Source organism: Apaloderma vittatum, unplaced genomic scaffold (assembly GCF_000703405.1).
Source record: "Apaloderma vittatum isolate BGI_N311 unplaced genomic scaffold, ASM70340v1 scaffold83, whole genome shotgun sequence".
In the NCBI taxonomy this organism is placed as follows: domain Eukaryota; kingdom Metazoa; phylum Chordata; class Aves; order Trogoniformes; family Trogonidae; genus Apaloderma; species Apaloderma vittatum.
The window spans coordinates 17368-33230 of NW_009706188.1; the positions used below are offsets into that span (position 1 = coordinate 17368).

General features: G+C 44.4%; 1 protein-coding gene across 1 annotated transcript in view; it reads right to left on the minus strand.

Annotated features, from left to right (window-relative positions):
- LOC104271093 (adenylyl cyclase-associated protein 2-like) overlaps window positions 1-13854 on the minus strand; it is a gene marked incomplete at its 3' end in the record, with an annotated part of 30530 nt that extends 16676 nt beyond the window's left edge. The window contains exons 1-2 of the mRNA XM_009865671.1: window positions 13731-13854; window positions 9468-9568 (exon numbers count right to left, since the gene is read on the minus strand). Of these exons, the coding sequence (XP_009863973.1) occupies window positions 9468-9568; window positions 13731-13854 (225 nt within the window). The remainder of the gene's footprint in view (window positions 1-9467; window positions 9569-13730) is intronic.
- Between the last annotated feature and the right edge of the window lie 2009 nt (window positions 13855-15863).

The window sequence follows — 15863 nt, forward strand, 5'->3', positions numbered from 1 at the left end:
CACAGCAATCATCAGCCAGACTCCTCAGCTGAGGTGAATCTTCGGAATCCTAGACTGGCCTAGGCTGGAAGGGACCTTAGAGATCATCTCGTCCAACCTCCCTGTCATGGGCAGGGACACCACGTCTCGACTAGACCAGGTGACACATGGGGACCGGGCGGGAATCGAACCCGCGACCTCGATGTTGTCATTGCTGTCAGCACCGTGCTCACACCACTGAGCTAACCGGCCCCCTTCTGAAGGAAGCCAGTTCCTCAAAGCATTTCCTGCTTTGCTTTTAGCCCTCTGTTCAGAGGAGCAGTTGTGACTGTGGACCTGAACGGCAGGGCCAGGTGGTGCTCCATCACCACTTCGGCTTCCCCACCAGGAAAGGCTGGAATAAGGTGTCTGAATCCTGCTGACTCCCTCAGGTGACCGATATGGTTGGGAGAGCTGAAGTCTGACCCGTCTGCAACACCAGCCCAGCTCCGCGCCTGTTGAACCCTGTGGCTGGCTGCAGTGACAGCACAGACAGGCCTTTTGCAGAAGATAACGGAAGATTCATCCGTATTTAGAAATCATCTTTGTAACAGCAGCTAGTTTAACCTTCTCCGTCATGGTACAATGCCAACTTCTGATATTGCCCAGAGGCCACTGCTTGTAAAATCACCAGAGGCGCTGTGAGAGATGTCCAGTGGTGACAGGGCTTCTCACCTGGTGGAAGGGGGTGTGAGGATGGATCCTACCCAAGCTTGTTCTGTTCCGCACCGAGGAGGCATCGATACACTGAACCTGAAGTTTAACCTACGGGTTAGCTTTGTCAAATTTCAGTTCTCCAGAGCAGATGTGATTTTAGGATCTGTCTCTTTCTCATTTTGAATGTTTTATTCTAAGTTGCCCATCACCCTGGTATCCAAGCACTAATAAATATAAATATTATTTATGTGACAACAGTTTGGCAAGCTGCAAGAAGAAATAGGCACATGCATTTCAGATCTCAAGTTACAAGTACATTCAGTCTTTGAAAAGAAAAAATAAAACTAAATAGAAGTAAGAGCAGCAAATTTCCTAATGAAATTTAGTCATGAAAATTGACCTGATAAATTTGTCAAATGTTATTAGATTTAATAACATGTTATTTCCTCAGAGTCATAGCACTGAAAAGCATAATGTAAATGCCAGAATCCACTGGACTTTTGTTGTTGGACAATAACACACATCTGTATACACATGCACAAGCTGACATTAACAGTGATAATTTACAAATCCATATACATTTTGGATTTCTAAAATATACTTAACGACTGTATTCTGAAACAAAAAGGGGACATGAGATTAAAAACCTGGGATTCAGCGGTCCAGAGTCCTAATCATAGTTGCTGCAGAAATAATTCTGGGTCCTTTCGCAAATGCCACCATGACTGATGGCAAATGACCACTCCTGCTGGAGCGTCACTGATAGGAGCAAAGACCCAGCCTTTCTCTAGAAGCGGCAGAAGAAGAGAAGCAGTTTGTCTTTTACGTTCTGCTTTGAAGAGCCTCTTCAAAGTGCAGTGGCAAAGTGGCTGGTGGCTTGAAGGGAGAAGCAAGAAATGGAAAAAGAAAGGAGTTTAGATTAACTAGGCTCTGCCACAGAAACTATCCAGGCCAGCTGAAGCCACAGTATTTATTTTGTGCAGCTAACTGGCTGATAGAGATTTTCTTAAAACTGGGCCAAACGCTGAAGAGTCAGTGGCAGTTCTCCAAACAGAGCCCTTTTTATACCGGAAAAGGAAAAGGAAAGAAAGAAACTTTCACCTTTCTTATACTGGTCCATGCAGAGAAGAGGGCTGAAATTCTACTCAGAATTGAAGTCAACAGGAGATTTGCCATTGTTTTTCATGGAGCCCCAGATATTTTCTTTTCTATTTTCAGACAGATGCATCTGACTACCACCAATCAGCTGTCCTGTATTTGTGGGGTTTTTTGGTGTTTTCCAGCCTCCACTGCTCTGTCTATATTAGGGATTTTTTGCTAAAATTTCTCAGCATTGCTCCTGCCTGCCCGGTGCCAATCCAAGGTTCTGTCAGTGCCAGTCTCTCTAGCTGTTTGTATCTGCCAGCGCACCAAACGCTGTGCCACGGAACTGTGCGCAGTGCTAGCTGATGGTACTTGTGGTTTCAGAGTAGCATCTCTATCTAGCTTCCTTAACTTTACCTTTTACTAAACTTGGCTGTGACTTAAACCACTCAGAGCTCTTTCTTCTGGTGTAGCTCAAACCATATTGGTCTTATAGATCTTTCTTAACAACATAAGACAGATGGAATTGTTTGGGGTAAATCAGATGAAGTTGGCAAAGTCACCAGTTGGCCAACTTCATTCTGCGAGTAGTCCCAAGGAGCAACCTGAAAGCAGCTCAAAGGCTAAAAGTGCCAGAATCTGTCTTCCTGTAACTTCACTCCCCCTCCTGTTGCCTTGAAAGAATTCCAGGCCCCGACCGAAATGTGCTGCTGTGGAAGGAAGTTCAAAGCTTAAAGCTGCAACGTCTATAATGCTATTTAAGGTTTCTTCATACCTGAAACATGCTTTCCTTTTCAGAGGTGCTACGTACCAAAAGCCTGCAGTTGACTTGTCATTATCTACATGCACAGTGTAAGAAGCAAGAATAAAAAAATATTTCAGCCTCAGAGATCTATTTCAAAATCCTAAACTGCTCTTTCTATTATAGCTCTGGGATGTGGAATAAAACATACAATAAGACTTACAAAATTAAATAGCAAAACCTAAACTGCTTTGCAGTTCAGATTAGTTATGGAAATACATAGTTCCATTTCTGGATGTCAGCAGACTAACAGAAGTGACAGTGACATAGTTTAATCTATCCTAATGGACTCCTCAGTATTCACAAATCTGGCCATATTGATCAGGCAATTCATACTGGGTAAAAAGAAGAGATAGATAGACTTTCGTGGCCATATTCTACCCTCATCATTCCTGACAGCACTTCCAGCTTATTTAAAACAACATTCAAACTGTGCATTGGTTTCCCTTGTGGCTTAATTCTCATTATTCACTGAACTCCTTTTTACTAGAAACTGACTAAAGAGCCAGATTCTGAGCTCATTGTTTGGTTTTTTGCTGACTACAATGAATAGCCTTCTCAGTTTCCAAGCCCAGCATTTCTATACACTCAAAACAGTTGCAACCACCAACTAGCAAAATAAAAGCAGGTCAGGGATGGGGAGACAGGATGAGTGAAAAGAGCGTGCACGTGCTTTTCAGAAAGAATGAGACTGAAAATTAATAAAAGACTTGCTCGTAGCCTGTAGCAACATATGACACCAATCAAGCCTGGGAGATATGTGTCCCCACAACAGAAAAAAAAATGTAAAAAAAGAACATTCATGGATGTTTATTTCTCAGCTTGAAATAAATGGTCTTAAATAGTGTTACTACTCCAACATGAGTCTTGCATCTGGGAAAGAACAGCCCCGTGTGCCAGCACAGGCTGGGGACTGACCTGCTGGAGAGCAGCGCAGGGGAAAGGGCCCTGGGGGTGCTGGTGGGCACAGGATGGCCATGAGCCAGCAGTGCCCTCGTGGCCAAGAAGGCCGACGGCTTCCTGGGCTGGGTGAGAAGGGGAGTAGCTGGTAGGTGGAGAGAGGTTCTGCTGCCCCTCTGCTCTGCCCTGGTGAGGCCACGTCTGGAATGTTGTGTCCAGTTCTGGGCCCCTCAGCTCCAGAGGGACAGGGAACTGCTGGAGAGAGCCCAGTGCAGCCCCAGGGATGATGGAGGGATGGAACATCTCCCTGGGGAGGAAAGGCTGAGGGAGCTGGGGCTCTGCAGCTGGAGAAGAGGAGCCTGAGGGGTGACCTCACTCCTGGTTATAAGAGAGTGAGTGTCAGGAGGATGGAGCCAGGCTCTGCCAGGACACAGGGCCATGGGCACAAGCTGGATCACGGGACGTTCCACAAAAACATTAGGAACAACTTTTTCCCTGTGCGGGTGCCGGAGCCCCGGCCCAGGCTGCCCAGAGAGGGGGTGGAGTCTCCTGCTCTGGAGACTTTCCAACCCCTCTGGAGATCAGAAAATTCCATTGCACTGGGTAACCACACACAGATATAATCCCTGCTTTTAGGGCCCAACAGGTTTAGACACCCTCCAAAGACTGGTCCCTGATCAACTGCACTAACAGCTACTTGCGGGTTCAGTCAGGAACTGCTCCATACACAGAGCAGCCCCATCAAAAGAGGATAATGGAAAACTGTTGATAGCCTTGGCTGGTTGTGTTTCTGATTTCTTCGCTTCTGACTCAGGAAATGCCATATGGAATGTTCTCATGATGTATTCCCACCCCCACCTGAATGTACAGGTGTGTGTTTCTCGTGCCAGCAGTACACAGCTAAATGCCCAGTACTGGCCGCCATGGCATGGGTTCTTCAATGGAGTCTGACTTTGACTCTTCCTTGCCTTTTTAGATAAGAAGAAAAGCAAGTGGTGCTAACTGCAATGTTAGTGTCAAGAAACTAACAGCCTTAGCCAGCTCCCATGAAAATTAATGGAAAAACTCCCACTTTTTTATAGAGTGCTGATCTAGAACTGCAATGGGCAGGTTCTTCATGGTCAAGACCCATGTTTATTCCTAGCCAGGTGTTTTACAGCCAGATGGGTGCGGCTGTGACTGCAGATCACTGCACCTGACCCAGTAAATCCTGCTTGTTTTGAAAGCAAGGTCCATCCCTGGGCCACAAGTGAAGTCATCCTTTGGAACAGCACAATCCAAAGTTGTGAAGCTCCTAAAAATGATGTCATTTCTGGATTAGCCACTTGGCTACCCTGTGTATATTTTGCATTTTCACCTTTCTTGTCATATCAGAGCAAACATTCTTTACTGCTTATGTTATGTAGTACCCATACAGAGTGAGAAAAATATCTGAGTTAGCATTATAAAATCAACCGTAATAGTGACTCCAAGGTTGCTTTTTTAGTTGAAGATTATTTGTTGTTTTATTATTTTTTCACTTTTGGTGGACAGCAAAACTGTTTCCTATACTTTGTTTCTTTCTTTCAGCTTGAGTGCATTTGGTGTGCTATGAGAAATATTTGTCTTTTTATTCTTTTTGAATGTGTTCTGTTTTCACCAGTGCTAGGTACTGGGTTTGGTATTTATGTCATGTAGCAGAAAATACCTATTACAGAAATGCAAAGGCAGCCTGACAGCAGGCTTCTCTTTGGGCACGCTGACATCATCCTCCTCTCTGAGCTCTAATTCGACTTTCGACACAATGCCTAAACCCGCACAGCCTCTGGGCACAAAGGATGAACACGAGAGTACACTTGTGCATTCTGCTGCCCTGTAAGCAAATTGCCTTGTTAACGAGGAATCAGTCAGATAATGGGCTCGACAGTCTGTGCTTAGATTAGGTAAGGTACAGTGCAAAAGTGGTTTTTACTGTATCATGGGCAGCAGCACATCCCGTTCAAAGTTCAGGGCTGTGAAAGCCATCGACTAATTCTTCAACATCGCTCACCAAAAAAGGCAAGATGCAGCTCGTTCGTATCTAGTAACTACTCTTTGGGAAAAATGAGGAAGCCAGCATTTTGTAACTTCACCGACGGGCCAAACCAGGGCAGCAAAGTGCATATATACCTCATACACGATAACTCCTGCTTTCAGCTGCCTGTCAGTATTTACAGGGAGCGTGCTGGAAGGAGGAGAATGCCACTGCTCTCATGGGATAGATAAGGAAAAGAAGCTCTGTGGGATACATATCCAGGCAGTGTTTGTGGAGTGAAGTTGCTTCCCCTGCTCATGATAACAAATCAGTGCAGGCACGCAGAGAAGCCCTGCAAACGCTGTTTTGTGCTATCTTGTTCACGTAGTCACACATGTAATGAATTGTGTCTAAACTCTCCCCCAGTAAGTAGCAAGCTGGCCAGCAGCCTTTTTATTTCTGAATCCTCCAACCCTCTGTCCGAGCTCTGCATTTCAGCAGCTGGAATTTAATGGAAGAGAGGAGGGAAAAGGCATCCCATCCATATTTCTGTAGTTTTCCTTTCCAAGCTAAATAGCTTGGATCAGAGAAGAGGGTACACAACTGAATCACTCAATCTGTTCTTTCAACCGGTGGGGTCGGGAGGTTAAAAGATTTCTACAAATAAACAATACAAAATGCAGGTATTAGTTTGTGTGACAGGAAGGCTGTAATTCTGCTCTGTTCTGTGCCACACAACTACTAAAATATGGAAGTTTTATCTGACCTTCTCTTATAAAACTAGTACATTCTCTTCTTATTGTTATGTCTCATCTGGTACTTTATTCAAACTTAGGCCAAAGAATTCCACCACTTGAGATATCCCATAAACAAAAAACATGGTGAAGAAGCTCATAAGAAACACATCACAAAACCCTGCTTCTTGGCCTTCTAAAATCTTGCTTGCCTTGCTCTGACAGGGCAAAAAGCACATGGAACCTGCTTGACCAGCTTCCTCACTGTGGCACGATCCTCAAGGCAGTCAACATTTTCCACAGGCAGCTCTTTGTCACCCTCAGCACGTTTTCTGCAGAGATGAACACATCTGGGCGAAGTGACGGGACTCCCATCTCTGTGGTCCATCCGTCAGCCGGTGCTGCCCTACCTGCTGGGCGTGAGAGAGCTGCTCTGCAGTACGCCCGCAGCCTGTCTTGTCCCCGAACTCCTCCATTCTGACAGAAGGGTGGTTCAGTGGTGGCACACACGGTGAATCAGCTTCAGGGCTGTTATAACCTGTAGTAGTTGGTGACAGCCCGCAAGACACGGGCATGTCAGGCCAGAGACAGCTGGCTGGCAGCAGCCCTGGCTGTACTCGCTCTTCCCCTGACTTCACGTGGACAGCAGGAAGTAGTTTCCTAAACTCTGTGGCTGTAGGGAACTTCTTATTTCATAGAAGTACCCGTATAATCACAAGACTTCAATTCCACAGTGACAGGACAGGAGAAGGATCTAATCTTACCTGTTTAGGGTAACTCATTTTCAATAGACAAAGAGAAAACTCTAGCCATTCTCTGTCTTTTCAAAAGTGGTCAGGTTCTTGATCATAGTAGACCTCACAGATTCACTGCTGCTTGTGCTGTCCTTTGAATGAGAAATATGCTGCTCTCAAGACGTGAATCTAAGCAGAACTCTGCTTGGATAAACTAATCTTGGTAAAATCCACTGTGCTGCTGTGTTTAACAGGGCCCGGAGCTAGCTATTAATTCTCTTTTTTATTTTGTTCTCTTTCAATAGACTCTTTAGAATACAGCATGCTGACAAAATAGGAATGGGGCTCCCCAGGAGATTCTAGTTAGGGCTGTATTCTTCCTTTTGCCAGCAACCCAAACCACACAATCCTTACAGCAACCAGCACAAAGCGCATCGGGTTAAATCCCTCATTTCTTTAGCATAATACGAAGGCTCTCCTTCTCTCATATTACCATTCTGGTCAGTCAGGTATGTGAGGTTTTTCTAGGCAACAGGTGTTTTTTGAAATAAAATACAACCTTCCCTTCAGCTCATTATGTGAAAGCGACAGCAGCTGCAAGTATAATGCTGAGGACACATGGTCTTTAAGATACCCAGAAGAAAAATACTCCTTGTTCCACTTGTTAAGGTAAAGCACAGATGTTGCTTCAGTGATAAGCATGAGCATAAGGCAACCACAGTCTGCTTCACGTTGTAAATTCAGAATCTAAGATTTCAAAATATTTAGCAGGCTGCAATCAGAATCACTGCTTTATTTATGTAAGGGTAAATTGGTTTTGTTTAATCTCATAGTCCTAAAAAATAATCCTTATTACCGTTTGCAATTACACCATCATCGGCAATATGCTAGAGACTATCCGCAGACTTGGCAGATAAATTATTAATAATCTTTTATGTGGACACAGTTATGGCTATCAGACGGTGACAAACGCATAGATTAATACATTTACTGATGGAAACATTTACAGATCGTGTATATTAAAAAGGTTTTAGTTGTGGAGAATACTGAATGCAATCTTTTTTCCTGCTTAGTGTTGGTAAGCTAAGGCTGTTTCTGTATCTCTCAGATCTAGACTGTTGAGAAATCAGTTGCAAAATAATGCTGTCTGATGGATGTAATGACCAAAGCTAGAACCAGTCCTTTCAGGGAGAAATTCCCAGCCCAGTTAGGTTGATAATTCCCCCTCCTCCGGTTTTTAATTTCTCCCTGATTTCTTTTAAGAACAAAATACATTTGTTGTAGCTTATAGTATAACTGCGAAAGTGAAAGAGCTTTTCCAAATACAAAGTGCAGTGTTTCCTTAAAAACACAAAAAATCCTCTAGAATTGCCTGATCTCCTTACTCCCTCCAGCTTTTTAGGCCTAACTAGGTCAGAAACTCGACCCTACCAACAAGAACATGTAACGCCACAGAGAAAACACAGTTCACAGCATAATCTCAGAGCTCTTTCTCTTGTGAGTAGGCTGGTTACTTCGGCTGTCTTGCAAAATATTTATGCTGGCCTTGCAGCATAATCCTCAATGGTTTGTAGGACTGCATGTTTTTCTGGCTACAGTGTTGTTATGTAGAGCCACAGCTGCAATGAATTGGGGAATACACACATGGAGAAAGGCCCAATGGCATAGACCTACTAAAAAAAAGTCAAAAGGCCCAATGGCATAGACCTACTAAAAAAAGTCAACAGGCCCAATGGCATACATCTACTAAAAAAAGTCAAAAGCTTCACACACCTTCAGGTGCAGCTCAACCTGACCCTGGTGCTTTTGTGTGTGGTTCTGTCTCAAAATCTATACCGGTGAGCTGTCAGTAAGACAAGTCCATCCTTTGTCATTCTGTCACCACCAGTTTTAGAGAAGACGGGCTTAAAAAATGAAATTAAACAAACAAGCTCTGATCACAAGATATTAGAAGGCTACAGAGTAATTTCATCATGAAAATGAGAGCCTTGTACTTCCTTGCTGTGACATAGGTGGTAAAAAAATGGTCACCTGAATGTCTGATATACTCAATTTTTAGTTTGCTGTATTGTTCCAAACAAAAGAGATGAGAGTAATAAAACCAATCAAAAGAACAAGATCTCTGCATTAACTGGGCTGATGATGCGCGTGCCCAGAAGATAACCACAAGAAGTGACCCCTGCTCGGACCCACCTGTGGTTTGCTACTGACGCGCTGACTTGTGTTCCTAATTGTGTTCCTGTCCTGTAACGGGCTCAGCAGCCAACAGGACCATTCAAATTGCCTGTGACTGTGTTTTTGCCTGCTCTGGTGTTCAACCTCTGGTGCTGTAGAAGGGGAGTAGTCTCTTACGAATCCACGCAGCCTTTCGCCCTTCCTGAACCAACTGTCCTCAGTGTGTTTTGCCAGGTTGTTACTACTACAAGAACTAGTAATTCAGAGTACTGCTGTTAAGATTCTTTCCTACTCAGCAATCAAGGCTGATCGCTCAGATTCCAGGACTTGTACGCTTGCGTTGTGAAAAGAAGATTTGAGTGAATACTCACATGTGTCTTCACATCACCTTCCAGAATCTTGCTGTACCTGAGAAACTCAGCAACGCTTCCATTCAGCAGCCTGTCGAAGGCTTCGACATACGGGGCTACGCCTGCAGAAGAAGAGCATTCCTTTGTATTGCGTTCCTTGAGTATAGGATGCATAGGGCGTTCCTTTGGAGCAGAGGGAGGAGAAATACCATAGAAACAGGGTAAATTGCTGTAACTTCTTTTCTGCCGTACTCACTGATGTGTGAAATCCAAGAAAAAGGATGTACAATGATTTTTCCTAACTAGAAAGGAAACAACCCTGCTCTGGATAGAACTTGGCTAGGAATGTGAAAAGAATTTACTCTGTAAAATGTAGTGGAGAGCCTCTTTTAGATTAACAGATACTAAAATAAACATTTCTCAGCCCTTCAAAAGCCTAGTGGCCTGATGAGCATGATTGTCTTAACAAAGTTCTACTGTTGTACATAAAGCCAATATTACCCCCTGAAAAGAATCTGCACTGTACTGAACAACTACCTTTACGCCACCCACTCATTCCTGAATATCTTCGTATTGTTTGGTGTCTTTTAATAGCAAGCAATTCAATTCCCAGTAAGACAGAGTCTTTAGAACAGGGCCTATTTATGCCAGGAGATGTGGCTTTGTAATCTCCTTATTTTGGTGTCTAACCTTGCAGAACTGCCACTGCATAAAGAAAGCTCAGACGAGTCTTCTAGCTGACGCATTCCACTGACTATATAGATATATGCTACACATCCTAACTGAGGAATAAAAATGCTTATTTCTATATGGTAGAGAGAGCAGTTTCCAGACAGAGTGGATAATCAGAAAACGCAGATGAGACTCAGTTTCTCATGCACCTGGCTTCTAAATAGCTTCATGCGGTATCTTTTAAGACAGCAAAAGTAATCTTTCCTTGGGCGCTTTCCAGCCCTCCCTTTACTCCCTGACAGATCCTCGTGTCTCATCTGTGCCTCCGAATCTTTGCCAGCTCCAGCAGAAGCGATGCACGTGTGAATTTATGGCATCTGTAGGATCTGAGAGACCAAGGTTACAATTCTTCCCAGATAATGAAGCCTGAAGATTGCTCTGAAAAGGTACCAGGCTTTCCCCAGTGAGTTTGCTTTAACCTTTTGGCACTCTATGACAATTGTGTCCAAATTCATAATCTTGAAAGCCCTCTTTATTCCACAAGAGTCATCTGGCTCCTTGACAGAAAAAAGAAAGGCTCTGGCAATTGGAGTTTGCAATGGCCTGTGTAAAAAAACAAAAAAAAAAGTTACTCAGCCAGGCGGGATTTCAAGGCTTCTTTTGTTCTCCTGATGTCACTCACCTTTAATTCTGAGGAATTTCTGGGCTTTCTTCCATATGAAGTGTTTGTGTGTAAACCCCTCAAATGCCCTAGTGTACAAAGGGTTTTCGTTGCGGAGATGCTTTCCAAAGCCCATTTATGCTCTTTGTCAAAATCTGTGTATGTCTCCAAGAGAATCATTGTAACCTTTTACTTCAGAGCAGAGTTTTAAATAGCCGTTCACCAAATGGCAATTGTCCTGTGCAAAACTAGAAAGCAGCTATGCTGTTTTTTACTGTTCAATCCAGCTAACTCCCAGGGGCATTTACTAGAATTTGCTGTGGGCCGTGCGGAGCAATTGAATGATTCGTTTGCAGTCCTGCTGCTGTAATGCCATTCAGGAGAACAGTAAAGGTACAGTTCTCCTCTCCTCATTATGTTGTTGTTTCTGACAAAGTATTTTTGTGGTAACAATTCTAATTACGGAATGGTCTTTTGGAGGGGTTCACGGCAAAAGAAAGCAATATGTATCTCCATTTCCCCTAGAGACTTAAAAAGGTCACATGCTGGCTGTGTCAGTTTTAAAGGAAAAAAAAAAAGTGACCTGTTCTGTAAGGCTGTCGGCTCTGCAGTTGCTGTGGAGGTTGTGAGAACCTCTGCAGAAGCACAGTGACACCGGCACACGGAGTGATGTGTGCGACACTAGATGCACATCAGTCGCCCAAAGTGAAGAACTCGTACCGTCTTTCCTAACTGTGTCAGCAAGGAACTAATTTCTGAGTCCCCGTATGAGACAGCTCCACCCAGAGACCTGGTGCAGGCTGGCAAGTGCCCCGTGGTGCTGCTCATCGCTCCTTACTGCGGTGGGTGTTTGACCATCTCACTCCAACAAGGTTTGTGAGTTGAGTTCTTCTAGGGATCTTCTGGAGTTTTGAGGTTCTGCTTCGCTGGGGCAGGGGGTGATCTTTTCACCCAGCTGAGCTTTCAGGTTAGGCCACGGATGTGGCCATTTTCATGGAAGTACCTCACACGGGGATTTCATCTCACGTTCTGAAGGCAGCCGTGGTTCTGCAATACTGAGCTCTGGATTAATAGAGAGATTCACCTAAATGGATTCATTCTCAGATTGAAGCCTCTATTTAAAAAGCCCACAACCCGCAGATTTACTAGTAGTGATTCAATCATCTCCAAGGTCCCTTCCGACCTAGGCCATTCTATGATCTGTGATTCTGTGATTTATTTGTCAGTTTGTGCATGGATCAAGTTTCTCTGTGACGTCGCTACGGTTTGCTAGCTGTCTAGGTTTCCTCTGGGCCGTAGGCGTTCGATTCCCGAAGCTCTCTGTGACTGGCTAACTCACCTGCGGGAGGACACCCCGTTCTGCCCCAGAACCACGCGGCTCCCCAGCAGCTGCTCCCCAGCAGCTGCCAGCATGCAGGCCCACAGCACGCGCCACTGCGGGGAACGTCCCTCGCACGTGTTGTCGGGCAAGGGCTGGCACGCAGGGACAATAAAGCAGATGACATACACTCATTTGCTTTCTGTGGCAGTAAGGAAGCTGCCTGCAACTTTCTGCTTGTTCTGCAGCTTCCGTACAGCAACCGAGCCCATGCTGGGATGTGCTCTCCTCCAGAGAACGCAGGAAAAGGCCAAGGAGTACAGAAAGCAAACGAAATAAAGCTAATAAAGGGATACTTTATTATGGCGGGGTTCTGGGTGAAGAAACAAGCTCCGGAGAAAGAAAAGGGCACCTCTATTCAATCAGCAGTAGAACTGCCACATTTATAAGGTTATTTACCCTGTAAATTTCAGGAACAACAGAAAAATTAAGGCGTAACAAACATGATTTGATGATACAGAATCATCGAACGGTTTGGGTCAGAAGGGACCTTAAAGGCCATCTTGTTCCAACCCCCTGCCCACCAGCCCAGGTGGCTCCAAGCCCCATCCGACCTGGCCTTGGACACTTCCAGGGAGGGGCGGACTTTGGACGCACGCACGGAGGGCCTGCCCCAGCTGCTCTGGGCAGCCTGTGCCAGTTGGGCAAACTGTTCTCTGGGCAACCTGGTTTTCACAGAAAAAAAAATGCTTCTAATACCTAATCTAAATCTACTTTCAGTTTGAAACTGCTCGTCCCTGTCCTATCACTACGTGCCCTTGCACATAGACCCTCCCCAGCTTTCCTGTAGCCCCTTCAGATACTGGAAAACTGCTGTAAGTTCTCTCCAGAGCCTTCTCTTCTCCAGGCTGAACAGCCCCAACTCTCTCAGCCTGTCCTTGTAGGAGAGCTGCTCCAGCCCTCGAATCATCTTTGTGGCCTCCTCTGGACCTGCCCCAACAGGTCCACGTCCTTCTTGTGCTGGGGGCTCCAGAGCTGACTGTAGCGCTCCAGGTGGGAATACATGAAGATGGACTTTTTGGTGCATTCTCCACTTGAGAAGGAAGAGCTCAGGAGATAACAGCGTAAGGCGGTTGATGTGTGGCAGTCCTCAGTGAGCAAATGCTTAGGAACAAACTCCTATTTGATTAAGGATGTCAGACATTTAAGTGAAGTAGGTCAGAGAGCTGGCAAATAAACTCAGTGCTTATATTGGTGACTTCTTCAGGAATATTTATGCTGTAAATTCTGGAGGTGTTTCATTTCTTCTGCTAATTGGGTTCAAGCAGACATTGTCGTCTGGTGAGTTATCTACAATAATATAAACGCTAATATTGAAAGAGTGATAAATCTTGAAATATGGGCAGTACGTTTGAGAGACTAGTCAAATCTTGACTTTTCTATGCTAATTTAGAATTATGCATACAACTAAGCTAGTCCCATGACATTTCTAAATTCATTTTTTAAACTACTACTTACTTTTGATAGAGAGTTCATAACGGGTGGGATTACACTCCCTCTTAGAAGACAAACACGTGTGCTACTTGCAATTTTTTGGTAACGAAGAGATGGTACTTCAAAAAACCAGACTTACTTCCATTGACTCCGTTGATGGCATCACAATCCATTCCACCAGATCTGTGTGAATCTGAAAATAATGATTCGAGTCGAGTCACTGCTTTCTCCAGTCTCTCCATCAAACCATGAGTCTCTGCCATTCTGAAAAAAAGTATTAAGGGCAGAAACAGTGTTAGACGGCTCTGAGTAAAGCTTCATGTTACCTCATGTTACAGTTCTGTTCATCTTGTGCCTTTATCTTTTATCAGCTTTTATGGCAAAACTTGTATTTTTAAATATTGGCTTTCTGGCTTACAAGCAGTTGCAGAGAAGCAGCTGGCATACAGTAACTGCCTCTCTGTCACCAGCGACTAGAATCAGTCTGCAGCCCTGTTTTTTCACTGCAAACAGCAGATTCAAACCACTGCCAGCGTAGCCCTGGACAGGCTATATGTGAGCAATTTATAACCAATATCTATGCATGCTCCCAGTTAGAGACTGACATGACTGGAACATACATAAAAGTAACTGGTAAAAGCTCCTGCCTACAGCGATTTGCATCAGCCTTTTATATAGGCAAAACCAGAGACCCACGTAATAACTGACTGAAAGCCAGACTTTGAATGTCCATGTGGTTTTTGAAAATGTACGTTCTGAAGTTTGCCTCTGTCTTTTATGCTCTGTAGTAAGACTCAGCCTTTTTACTGAAGACTCCGTAAGCAGTCAAGAAGGCCTTCTGCTTGTTCTTCTGATACAGGTTCTCACTGCTGAATTTTTTTCTTACAGAAGTACCTGATGTGAATCAGTGTTTCCCAAGCTTTTTAAATCAAGCACTAATTAACTTTGGAAAGAAAAAAAGAATCCAGGGCCTTGCTTATGCAGTACTGCTAGAGTGCTTTTGATTTAAAATGTAATAGAAATCAGGTTGAATTTTTAACAACTCACACATTGCTTGCTTTCCCCGCAGGGTGGTTATCTGCTTTCTTACGTGTGAGGAAGCATAGACATTATTTGAATAGTGGCCAATGTCTCAGGGAAACAGTGCTATATACACCTCAGAGTGCGGAACACTTATCTAAGCAAAGACAAAGCTATGTTTGAACCCCCTGCCATTTAATCGAACAAGTTTAACGCATCCCTCACTTAAGGTCGCGAGCATTTTATTGTGCAAAGTGACATACAGTGAGGTGGGCAGTGATCGATGGCTCTGGATGCTCTGCTGAGCAGTTCCAGCTCAGCCCCACACTCAGCCACATCCCCCGCCCGGCACTGGGGTCTGCAGAAGTGGCAACGGGGCTACCCGCAGCCCCAGCTGGGACAAGCGCATAGTCAGTGGCTCCCAGGGGTGCCTACGCTGCGGCATTCTGCCACCAGACACTGACTGCTGGGTGGCTTCTAGCCGGGAAAGGTCAGGCACACCACAGAGTCACAGAGGGGTCGGGGCTGGAGGGCAACTCTGACGATCGTCTAGTCCAAGCCCCTGCCAGAGCAGGATCACCTGGAATAGATCCTACAGGAACGTGTCCAGGTGGGGTTGGAAAGTCTCCCGAGGATGGTGACTCCACAGCCTCTCTGGGCAGCCTGTGCCCGCGCTCTGTCACCCTCACAGAAAGAAGTATTTCCTTAAGTTTAGGTTGAACCTCCTGTTTTCCAGTTTGTGACCGTTATTCCATATCTGGAAACTATATATGTAATGTATTAGTTCCCAATGAACAGTACTAATAATTCTTAGGAACAAAAATAACAGTATTTGTATTTTTAAAATTGAAATGGGAGAGATTAGCTACTAACACTGTGGAAACACATGGGGAGCTCTTGTGCTGAGTCATGCTGCCTGTCAAACAAGGTGGGACCTTCAGACTTTACCCTATAAATATAATGAGGTTTGTGTTTGACCTAAAAGTGAAGCAGAAGATTTTACAGTGAGAAACCCTTGGGAGAATAATTCTCATGAGAAAGTTTTGACTGGAATTTATGAGTTTTTCCTATTTACATTAAATAAAAAAGCAAACGCACAAAAGAGGATGACATTAAACAGTGAGCATATAAACACTGTCAAAATTCAGAGAGGCTCTCTTTGCTTACACTGAAAATGCACAATATTATGTTTGAAAAATCAATGAATTTTTCAAAAAAACACCTTAACTTTTTGTAAGGTTAAAAGTATCTC